The sequence below is a fragment of the Notolepis coatsorum genome (genome assembly GCF_963971535.1).
Source record: "Notolepis coatsorum genome assembly, chromosome: 5".
Taxonomy (NCBI): Eukaryota; Metazoa; Chordata; class Actinopteri; order Aulopiformes; family Paralepididae; genus Notolepis; species Notolepis coatsorum.
In genome coordinates this window covers 58802392-58814696 of record NC_140169.1, presented here as the reverse complement: position 1 = coordinate 58814696, position 12305 = coordinate 58802392, and the positions used below count along the sequence as shown (strand labels likewise).

Here is a 12305-nt window from a genome sequence, read left to right as displayed (position 1 = left end):
TAGAGGAGAAGGTAGAGGAGATAGAGGTGAAGGTAGAGGAGAGAGAGGAGAAGGTAGAGGAGATAGAGGTGAAGGTAGAGGAGAGAGAGGAGAAGGTAGAGGAGAAGGTAGAGGAGATAGAGGAGAAGGTAGAGGAGAGAGGGGAGAAGGTAGAGGAGAGAGGAGAAGGTAGAGGAGAGAGGAGAAGGTAGAGGAGAGAGGAGAAGGTAGAGGAGAGAGGGGAGAAGGTAGAGGAGAGAGGAGAAGGTAGAGGAGAGAGAGGAGAAGGTAGAGGAGAGAGGAGAAGGTAGAGGAGATAGAGGAGAAGGTATAGGAGAGAGGAGAAGGTAGAGGAGAGAGCAGAGGGAAGAGAGAGGAGAAGGTAGAGGAGAGAGCAGAGGGGAAGGTAGAGGAGAGAGGAGAAGGTAGAGAAGATAGAGGGGAAGGTAGAGGAGAGAGGAGAAGGTAGAGAAGATAGAGGAGAAGGTAGAGGAGAAAGTAGAGGAGAGAGGAGAAGGTAGAGGAGAGAGGGGAAGGTAGCGGAGATAGAGGAGAAGGTCGAGGAGAGAGAGGAGAAGGTAGAGGAGAGAGGAGAAGGTAGAGGAGATAGAGGAGAAGGTAGAGGAGATAGAGGAGAAGGTAGAGGAGAGAGCAGAGGGGAGAGAGGAGAAGGTAGAGGAGAGAGCAGAGGGTAGAGGAGAGAGCAGAGGGAAGAGAGAGGAGAAGGTAGAGAGAGAGCAGAAGGTAGAGGAGAGAGCAGAGGGGAAGGTAGAGGAGAGAGGAGAAGGTAGAGAAGATAGAGGGGAAGGTAGAGGAGAGAGGAGAAGGTAGAGGAGAGAGAGGAGAAGGTAGAGGAGGTAGAGGAGAGAGAGGAGAAGATAGAGGAGAAAGTAGAGGAGAGAGAGGAGAAGGTAGAGGAGAGAGGGGAAGGTAGCGGAGAGAGGAGAAGGTAGAGGAGAGAGAGGAGAAGGTAGAGGAGAGAGGAGAAGGTAGAGAAGATAGAGGGGAAGGTAGAGGAGAGAGGAGAAGGTAGAGAAGATAGAGGAGAAGGTAGAGGAGAAAGTAGAGGAGAGAGGAGAAGGTAGAGGAGAGAGGGGAAGGTAGAGGAGAGAGAGGAGAAGGTAGAGGAGGTAGAGGAGAGAGAGGAGAAGATAGAGGAGAAAGTAGAGGAGAGAGAGGAGAAGGTAGAGGAGAGAGGAGAAGGTAGAGGAGAGAGAGGAGAAGGTAGAGGAGAGAGCAGAGGGGAGAGAGGAGAAGGTAGCGGAGAGAGAGGAGAAGGTAGAGGAGAGAGAGGAGAAGGTAGAGGAGAGAGCAGAGGGGAGAGAGGAGAAGGTAGAGGAGAGAGCAGAGGGGAGAGAGGAGAAGGTAGAGGAGAGAGAGGAGAAGGTAGAGGAGAGAGAGGAGAAGGTAGAGGAGAGAGTAGAAGGTAGAGGAGAGAGAGGAGAAGGTAGAGGAGAGAGAGGAGAAGGTAGAGGAGAGAGAGGAGAAGGTAGCGGAGAGAGAGGAGAAGGTAGAGGAGAGAGAGGAGAAGGTAGAGGAGAGAGTAGAAGGTAGAGGAGAGAGCAGAGGGGAGAGAGGAGAAGGTAGAGGAGAGAGGAGAAGGTAGAGGAGAGAGCAGAGGGGAGAGAGGAGAAGGTAGAGGAGAGAGCAGAGGGGAGAGGAGAGAGCAGAGGGGAGAGAGGAGAAGGTAGAGGAGAGAGGAGAGGGGAGAGGAGAGAGCAGAGGGGAGAGAGGAGAAGGTAGAGGAGAGAGGAGAAGGTAGAGGAGAGAGCAGAGAGGAGAGAGAGGAGAAGGTAGAGGAGAGAGCAGAGGGAAGAGAGGAGAAGGTAGAGAGAGAGGAAAAGGTAGAGAGAGAGCAGAAGGTAGAGAGAGAGCAGAGGGGAAGTCGACATGACGGGCTGGTGACTGGAGACGTTGCGGTGAGGTGTGACAGACTGGGGGCTTTCTTTCTCTAGACGCCGCTGGAAAGGTCACGCCTCTGGGAAAACGTGTTTTGCGTGTGCGTGAATTGTGTGTCACATCGTGTGTGTAGATGCGTGTGTGTGTGTGTTAAGACGGTGAGTATTTATTTGTTTGCCCTTTCCAAAGCACTTCACCTGAGGCACACACACACACTTTTGATTGATTGATGTCTTTATTGAAGCAATAAAACAAGGATTGTGCAATACAATACAAAGAATATTGATCAAAAGGATAAAAACACAATAAAGCCCTAGAGCTTGTTCCCATTGTGGTCCTTGTGAAGTGAAGTGAATGTAAGTGTGCATATTGTGAGGGCGTGTGTGCGCGGGGAACATAAAACAAGATACAATATGTATAAAAACAAAAACAATACTTCACATCAATAGAGACGTCACCAAATAACAATGACCCTACAGGGGTTCCAATATTTAAAACCAATGCAGGGGACAGATAAAAAAAACAAACAAACAGAGGATTAAGAACTGTTTTGCAGCCATTTTAACCCTTTCACTGCCACACGACAGCCGGTTAACCCTTTACCATCACACAACCGACGGCGATGCTCCATCATTAGCATCATTAGCTCCGCATCCGCTGATTACTCATTGAATCAGCGCATTTGCCAAAGTTACCAAGGCCTTTTTGTCACTCATTTATCTGGGTATTTCTACTTTTACTTTTACACTGTGTGTGTGTGTGTGTGTGTGTGTGTGTGTGTGTGTGTGTGTGTGTGTGTGTGTGTGTGTGTGTGTGTGTGTGTGTGTGTGTGTGTGTGTGTGTGTGTGTGTGTGTGTGTGTGTGTGTGTGTGTGTGTGTGTGTGTGTGTGTGTGTGTGTGTGTGTGTGTGTGTGTGCGTGCGTGCGTGCACGTTGCCAAGGATATTGACATGCTTCAATATTGACTGCTTCTGTCTCTTCATCCTATTCCCCTCTTTTTCTTTTTTGATCTTTTTCCTCCGATTTTCTCCCATCCCAATGTTAGTAGTTATGCCAATTCTCAATCCCCTTCCTGGTCGCTGCGCACTTACCCCCCACAGTCGGTCTGGTAGAGTGGAGGCTATCACGTGCTTCCTCCAACACACGTCTAGCCAATCAACCGCTTCTTTTCACCTGGCAGCGCGGACTCTCACTGAGAGGGCGTAGCGTGTGGAAGGATCACACTATCCCACTCAGGTCCTATCCGCGCTTAGCAGGCGCCCCGACCGAACTGTAGGAGTCGCTGTTTACAACGACCCGGACCCACCCCTCCAGCCCACCCTCTAATACAGCCAATTGTATTAGTGTGAACGGCCAGCCAAGCTGGTGACAACGCCGTAGCTGTGAGCTGGATTCGAACAGGCGAATCCAGCGTCTCCGGCGTTGGTGACCAACGCAATCTCCGCTACGCCACCTGACCGCCCTATCCTATTCCCCTCTTACCGATTACACAATAACCTCACCCCCCCCCCCCCCCCCCCGTGTCATCTAATAAGACATGTCTGCTTTTTCTCTTTTTAGATAACACAGTTAAGAGTGACAGGAAACACACGAGGGGGGGGGGGGGGGGGGGTGGGGGGGTGACATGCGGCAAAGGGCAAGGACTTGACCCCGGGACGTTGTGATTGGAGGGTGTGCGTCTTTGATTGGAATCTTCCGACTACCAGACGACCACTCTACCTCCTGAGCCACTGTCGCCCCCTTTATGTTATTATAAATTAATTAATTTTCTCTAGATTCTAGACACTCAAAGCGCTCCCCACAATGTAGGGTGGAAATTGCCACCACTGTGTAGCACCCAGCCTTGCGCTACGCAGGCTCAATGGCTGCCATATACTGGCACCCGGCACCCATCACACTACACAGTGGCTGAACGGCTCAGGACACAGGGATTGATATCAGCCAATTAAAGGGAGGAGGGATGATTAGGTGGCCTTGATGTCAGAGACCTGATCGGGAATTTAGCCAGGAACGTCGGAATTGCGATAGATGCCCTGGTTTCTTTAAAGACCGCATTCAATCGCTATTGTTATAGGGCGGCAGTGGCTCAGGAGGTAGAGCAGTCGTCTGGTAATCCGGAGGTTCCCGGTTCGATTCCCGCTCCTCCCGAGCAGCGTGTCCAAGTGTCCTTGAGCAAGACACTTAACCCCTAACTAACTGCTCCCGATGAGCAGGTGGGCACCTTGCATGGTTGCCTCCACCGTCGGTGTGTGAATGCGTGAGTGAACGGGTAAAATGCGAGGAACAAATATAAATGCAGTCTATTTACTAGTAAGAGTAGGTAAGGGATATATACAGATATAGATATAGTATCTACAGATATGTAAAAAGGATTATATGCAGGTATGTACAGAGATACATGTATGTGTGGATATATATATATATATCAGGTATATACAGCATATACCATACTTTCCAACGCCGACTGGTCATCGAGGTGTTTCCCACCAAAAAAAAGACAAATATCAAAGTCATTGTGTTCTGGATGAGCTGCACTCATCGTGTTGACTGACTGTGTGTTTGCATTGGGCTCTGAGTCAATTGTGACAAGTGCTGGTGTGGCGCGGTGCGCATCACTTGATCTGCCTGCTGTGACGGTAGCTCTTCATCCCAGATGATGTCTCTCCATTGTGTGATGTGGTTCCTTCCGACGAGGGTAGATGAAGGAAGAGAAGGGGCATCTCAGGGTCATCATCAGTCTTACACAAGGCGGTTGAAATGTTGTCTTTGTTCGAAAACCTTCTGGTTACTGTACATCCTGTATACACCATCTGTCACACACGCACTTCTTACATTTCTTCAGTCTCTCTCACACACGCACTTCTTACATTTCTTCAGTCTTACACGCACTTCTTACATTTCTTCAGTCTCACACGCACTTCTTACATTTCTTTAGTCTCTCACACACACACGCACTTCTTACATTTCTTCAGTCTCACACGCACTTCTTACATTTCTTTAGTCTCTCACACACACACACACGCACTTCTTACATTTCTTCAGTCTCACACGCACTTCTTACATTTCTTTAGTCTCTCTCACACACGCACTTCTTACATTTCTTCAGTCTCACACGCACTTCTTACATTTCTTTAGTCTCTCTCACACACGCAATTCTTACATTTCTTCAGTCTCACACGCACTTCTTACATTTCTTTAGTCTCTCACACACGCAATTCTTCAATTTCTTCAGTCTCTCACGCACTTCTTACATTTCTTCAGTCTCACACGCACTTCTTACATTTCTTTAGTCTCTCACACACACAATTCTTCAATTTCTTCAGTCTCTCACGCACTTCTTACATTTCTTCAGTCTCACACGCACTTCTTACATTTCTTTAGTCTCTCTCACACGCAATTCTTCAATTTCTTCAGTCTCTCACGCACTTCTTACATTTCTTTAGTCTCTCTCACACACGCACTTCTTACATTTCTTCAGTCTCACATGCACTTCTTACATTTCTTTAGTCTCTCTCACACACGCACTTCTTACATTTCTTTAGTCTCTCTCACACACGCACTTCTTACATTTCTTTAGTCTCTCACACACGCACTTTTTACATTTCTTTAGTCTCTCACACACGCACTTCTTACATTTCTTTAGTCTCTCACACACGCACTTCTTACATTTCTTTAGTCTCTCTCACACACGCACTTCTTACATTTCTTCAGTCTCTCACACACGCACTTCTTACATTTCTTCAGTCTCTCACACGCATCAGTCTCTGATGTGCCCACAATCACCATAGAATTATATCATCTTTATCCACATTTTATTAGGGGTTGATTTACTCTTTATTCCACCTCTATGGAGTTGATTAGAGGCGACTGAAGGAACCAGACTGCCGGCTGTAAAGAATGGAGGCCCCAGCAGATGGAACTTAGCCAGAGAGGAGGCTTCGAGAGACTAGGGCAGAGGGTAAACGCAATGAAGAGACTTGAGAACGCATTGAGGGGAAATAACAGCTGCTGCTTGTTGTTTGATCAGGGGCACTAGGAGCTACGGAGAGACATGAAGAATTATGTTAAATGTTGTTCAACCAGAACGGTAAGATCCTCATTTGCATTGTGGGGCAATGCGTCTGAATCAATATCACGGCCACTGTGATCTAAAAATCAATGTAGCATCCACTGTAGGAGGTACCTGCACATTCGGTGGATCTAGGCCAGTTCATGAGATAAAAGGTTCTTGTAACCGGGAAACACATTTGTGTGTCTATACAGGCTATATAATGCATTATTAGCAGGCGTTTTAGGTCTAAATGGGTTCAACTTGAATTCTGGAGGCTAGGCAAACCCAGCAAAGTCATTGTGTATTCCAAGTACTAGTTCATTTCAGTAACATAATCAATCAGTATAGAATTGTTAGTTCTAAGAGTAATTAGGGGCGACTGTGGCTCGGGTGGTAGATCAGTCGTCTGGTAATCCGAAGGTTCCTGGTTCGATTCCCCGCTCCTCCCGGGCAGCGTGTCGAAGTGTCCTTGAGCGAGACACTTAACCCCTAACTGCTCCCCCGATGAGCAGGTCGGCACCCGGCATGGTTGGCTCCGGCGTCAGTGTGTGAATGTGTGAGTGAATGGGTACAAATGTGAGTAACAAATTGTAAAGCACTTTGGATAAAAGCTGTTATATACAGTAAATGCAGCCATTTGCCATTTCCTTTTTTTATTCTCTTAAAAACAGATCTCCAGTATTATGTTAAGTCTTAGGGTAAAGATGGTTTCCATTTATGTTGCTATGGAACAAAGGGACACTTGAAGACAGGTGGACATAATGAGTTGTAAGGATTTATAACTGATGGAGGCAAATATATATTGAATATACCCCATATAGGCTAAAAGTCACTTTGGGGTGTTTGAGGCCGCACTATGCGATGTCTGTGCAAACTGTGTGTGTGTGTGTTTAGGTCATTGGGAGTGTCTGGTCACATATCTAGTCTACTGAGGTTTGCACAGAGTGGGAGATGCAACACACTCGAGGCAAAGGACACCGTGTTTAAGAGCTTAAACAAATACCACAAGCACTTCTGTGGTATGATAAGGTGGTCTGAAATGGAGAGCAGTAGCTTGGAGGACAATAATGGTGATATGATACTTAATAATAATAATAATAATAATAATACATCTATCATATAGCGCTTTACATGGGCAGGAGAGACAAACTATGGCAAAACAAAAAAACGGAACAAAAACGGAACAAAAATAATACATGACAAAATAAAATAAAACCGACAGAAGTAGAGGTCAAAAGCAAGATTGAAAAGGTGAGTTTTGAGGGCTGATTTAAAAGATGTCAAGGTGTTTGCATCACGGATATGGCTGGGGAGGGCATTCCAGAGGGAGGGGGCAGCAGCAGCAAAGGCCCTGTCGCCCCAGGTCCGGAGCCTGGTCGTGGGAGGTGTCAGGAGGTTGGCATCTGCAGACCTAAGGCGACGGGTGGGCGTGTGACGGTGGAGGAGGTCGGACAGGTAGGGAGGGGCAAGGTTGTTGAGGGCTTTAAATGTGATGAGTAGTATTTTAAAATGTATCCTGTATTTGATTGGATACACTTACTTACTATGTATCTATGCATGACCATCCGTCATCCATTGCAACACTATATTATCACAGACCTCCAGTTGGGGGATCCCCTTTGATCCAGTTGGGGGATCCCCTTTGAACTGCCCATCTGACCGCTGCCTGTGGTGCTTTTTATTTTCTATCGCTAGGTTTTTAGAACGTCTGGGAGTGTTGTATATTTGGATTTTATGGTGGTTTTTGTTCTGGATCAAGGAGAAGACGTGTACAGCCCCACGGGGGCTAGTCCGTGTGATCTCGGGCTCTACAAATACATTTGATTTGATTTATGATTTGACCTCTCTGACCTTTCCTCTGTCCGTTAATGATTTGACTTCTCTGTCCGTTAATGAATTAATTCAACTCTCTGACCTTTCCTCTGTTCGTTAAGTCGATAAATGTAGCTTAACTCTAGTAAGTGGTTCTCTGTTTATTTCTGAGACGTGCAGTGGTTTCTCTGGGTCGTCGATTGACTCAGGTTCTCAAATACTCTAATCATCTCGTCATCATATGCCATTAGTCTCACAGGAGATGGTTATATCGTGCCCTCTGCAGACCATTACCTCGTTAACATTCAGTGACTTGTTGTCGGTCCGTGTCATACTGTCATAGCCATATTGCATAATCATAATTACTGTAAAAAGGTTCATATAACACTAAATGATTAGAATTGTCCACGATATGGGCGGCTACGTGGCGTAGTGGGCAAGGCGCTCGCCACGAATGCGGAGACGCTGGGCTCGCCTGTTTGAGCCCAGTGCTCCACATTGCTTTCAGTTTAGCTGGTCGTCTGTACTAATACACATTGGCCGTATTAGGGGGTGGGAAACTGATGGGTGGGGATCGGGCGTTGTGGACAGCGACTCCTACAGGTCGGTTGGTGCGCCTGCGCAGTAGAATCAGGAAGTGTCGGGGGCAGCGTGAGCCTCCCACGCGTTACTCCTCGCCACTGAGAGATCGAGCTGCGCAGGTGAAAAGATGCGACTGCTGTTACCTCAAGTACCGGAGGGGACTTGTGCTATGTATGACTTAGTCCACATTGCAGCCGGCTTGTGGGAGGCAAGAAACAGCGTTCGTGACAGGGGAGGGTTGAATTGGATGATACGAAATTGGGATGGGAGAAAATATAGAAAATGGGAGAAAAAGTGGATAAAAAAAAAAGAATTGTCCACGATATCTACCTCCAGAACCCTCCTGCCGGCACCACCTACACAGTGTGACTGCATTCGGTGACTCAGGTGTTTACCGGAATACATGACTCATCATCCATTAGTCTCCCGTGGCCTGCGATATCAGAACAGCCTTTAATCAGTTTTTTAACTTGAACTTGAGGACCGCATACTTTTTCTTGCAAAGCTTAGCTTTATACTTATAGCACATGCACGAGCCTGGTCTCTTTTGAAAGATAACGTTCTAAAGTTACTCATGCAAAAAAGGAAAATCACTTTTAGTGCTAATGAAATAATAGAGTAACGGGGGTCTGAACTTGAGTTGAACTTGTGTACTCACATTTTTCTGTAGTGGTTGCAAGATTCCAGCATAGAGGTATAAGCTGGAAAACACAGTGGTTCCATAGCCTGAAGTCTTGTGTAGTACAGGTCCAAATCTTTATAAAAGTCAGTTCAGAAATGGGTCTTTGAGAGATGTCCGAGTATAACCGGCGACAAAAAAACAAGCTCTCCAAAATCCATTTTTGCCACCGCCGTTTGTTCTGAAGTCTGAGTCACTTCTGGTTTTCGCTCGTCAACTTTTAGATCCCTTATTCGCCCCCCCCTCACCACGTGGGGTATCGTTGGGGTATCATCAGCAGATGATTGGCAGTTCTGGAGCGTCGGGAGTCCGGGGTGGTCATCTGATGCGCGGCGCGTAAAAAAAAGACGCTCACCTGACATATCGTCATGTAACTCGAGAACCGAGGCACGGATTTGATCGAGTGAGGTGGCGTTCGCACGGCAACAAATAGATTTTTCTAATGGTCATTTATATGTTTGGCAGAAAATGCAGCGCCGAGCCGCTAGCAAAGTGCAGTGACTTTCGCTCAAGGGCAAAACGGCACGTTTACGTGCCAGAGCTCTCTATTTCTCTCTCTCTCTCTCTCTCTCTCTCTCTCTCTCTCTCTCTCTCTCTCTCTCTCTCTCTCTCTCTCTCTCTCTCTCTCTCTCTCTATCTCTCTATCTCTCTATCTCTCTCTCTCTCTCTCTCTCATATACATTTTAACATCACACCACCTTGTCCTTGTGTAACTACTATCAAGCGTCACTGTCAACTGTAAGCAGCTTGTCATTGGTCACAGAATGATGATCCCTCTCTCCCTCCCCTCTCTCTCTCTCTCTCTCCCCCTGTCTGTCTGTCTCAGAGAGCCAGTGTCCCACTTCCACGAGAGCAGCATCTACTCGGTGTCTCTCCCGCGAGTGGACCAGGACAGCCGGGAGGTGTTTGAGAGTCACGTGCTGACGGGCCAGGGTCAGGTGAGACCTCTGTGCAGGGAGGACGTCCTCATGTACAGGGAGTACATCAAGAACAGGTACATGTGAGAGGTACTGAAGACGGCCCCCAACAAGTCCTCCACAAGCGTCACCACCACACCTGGTCAAAACGGAAGTCAGGATGACTTTGTATTGCTTTGTTTTTACTGCTATCTTAGGTGACAGATGGGTGGGGTTTTTACCGCATCTGACAAAAGAAACTGGATGAGCTCCAGAAAGACATTGATTGCAACCACAATACTATAGACAGGGGTAGGGAAAGAGCGAAATAATCTCATTGATGACTTTCTTCCACAGCCACAGCCGTGCTGGAGAGTTTTCTTTCTGTGTTTTTAGTTCCTTCTTTACTTCTTTTTATTTAAATGTTTGTGCATAATACAGATGGGTCTGATTGATATTATTATTGTTTTTTTGTTTTTCTTTCCCAATAGCATCTATGCTGTATGTTTGGATGTTTTGCAGATGTGTTTTCAACAACTCCGGTGTGGGGGGGGGGGGGGGGGGGGTGGGGTGGGTATGAGGGAGGGGAAGGGGAAATGAAAGGGGAAGAAAAGAGAAAAAGATGGAAAATGAATGATGTTTTTGCCAATTGTAAATGTACAACTTACTTTTCCTGTAATAAAGAAATTTATATAAAAAAAAAAAAAAACATTGATTGCATAGGCAGGATAAAATGGGTCCGAGGCACGTTTCATTAGTTATTGTCTATTTTGTTGACCTCTAACCTATCTGTTTTATTTCTACATTCACTGGATACGATTTGAAAGTAAATTTAGTGTCTCTGTTGTTCTGTGATCCACAACTCACCCCCAACACTTATCTGAATTGTCCCGATGCTGTAAGCCCCACCCATCTGATACCTGAAGTAGGTGATGATGACAAATGCCCGAGAATTCTATGCGATTGCTGATTGGACCCTGGATCCTCTCGGGCGTGTCACTCAGCAGTGTGTGTTCCTAGCCTCACTAGAGCGGACAACAGCGCTCCAGGTTCCAGAATCACAAGTACCCTTTTCCAGCCGGGATGGAGCTACTCTGTTGCTGTGGATTCACAGTTTTTTGGGTTATTATTGTTGTTTTTTTGTTGTCGTTTTTTTTTTTTTTGGAACATTACGGTTCCAAACGTTAGATATTTATTTGTTTGGTGTAGAAGTATGGGCACCTGTTAGACGGGTGTAACTGGGTTTACTAAACTCTCAAAATGTGTAGAAAAAAGAAAAAATTGAATTTGTTGAGGTCCTAGTCTGGGGGAGGGGAGGGGGGGTCTGGCCTAGAGTTTTTTTTTGTTTTTGTTTATATTGATTTATTATTTTTCTTTCAGGGGGGGGGGGGGGGTTATCTTGTATCTATTTTTTCTGTAACTCTGGGAGGGGGGGGCAGTTGGCAGCATTTCCTTTTGTATGGTTGTTGAACTGTTGAACTGATGCTGTAAAACTGAAAAAAAAGAAAATACCAATAAACATATTGTTTAAAAAAAAACATTACGTTTCCAAGGACTTTTCTTTTTGGCTCCCGAACCATAATAGTGGCAACAGGTGTTTCATGAATGAGACCTAATTTTGTAATTTTGTAATGAAGTCTGATTATAGATGATGATGCTGATGATTACACTGATTATGATAATGGCGCATGTAGAAATTACCAATCCAGAAGTGCCGTAATTGGCCCAAATTATGTTGTTGTTTTTTGGTGTGTGTGTTTTTTTAAGAGGCAGAAAGGTGGTAATTGCCTGTTGCAGTAATTGCTTAAATCTATTTCAGCCGTGTCTCCGTTTTATTCATGGGGACGTGCCTTAACACATTGGGCGCCATGCATTGTGCCCATCATTATGCCCTCTCTGCCACCGCTGTAAGGCTATGGAGATGTTTACCTTCTTTGCAGGGCTATAGCTTTTTAAATATTATAGCTATATCTGCATTACTATGGCCCATTCAACATCGGGTATCTATGGTTCCGGATGTGGGAACGTTATATTTTTTTCATTCATACATTGTTGTGTTAATACCGTCGAGAATATAAGTATGTTTTTAAGCTTTTCTGCTGTAATTCCAAAAACGCTAGTTATAGGCCCTGAAGCATATGATAGATTATCGATTGGCGTTTCTTTCCTATACACGCTATATTAAAAAATTCCAATGTATATGATCGGTATACATTATACTTCATCATGCGTGAAGGAAAGGGGGGGGGGGGTTGTTTATAATTCCTTGATCGTCAGTAACGGCTTTATTTAGTATTGATATATTGATCAGACTGATTGCAAACAAAGAAATGGACAATCAAGCTGAAAGTAACGTTCGTTTCCTGTTACCGTTCGCCGATGAGACTGGAGGAAAAATATCCCAATTA

The 12305-nt window shown here is 45.8% G+C and overlaps 1 protein-coding gene across 1 annotated transcript in view; it reads left to right on the top strand.

The window, feature by feature from the left end:
• fig4a (FIG4 phosphoinositide 5-phosphatase a) overlaps window positions 1-10426 on the top strand; it is a 490173-nt gene extending 479747 nt beyond the window's left edge. The window contains exon 23 of the mRNA XM_084313832.1: window positions 9828-10426. Coding sequence (XP_084169958.1) covers window positions 9828-10005 — 178 coding nt within the window. The 3' untranslated portion in view covers window positions 10006-10426. The remainder of the gene's footprint in view (window positions 1-9827) is intronic.
• Window positions 10427-12305: the final 1879 nt, after the last annotated feature.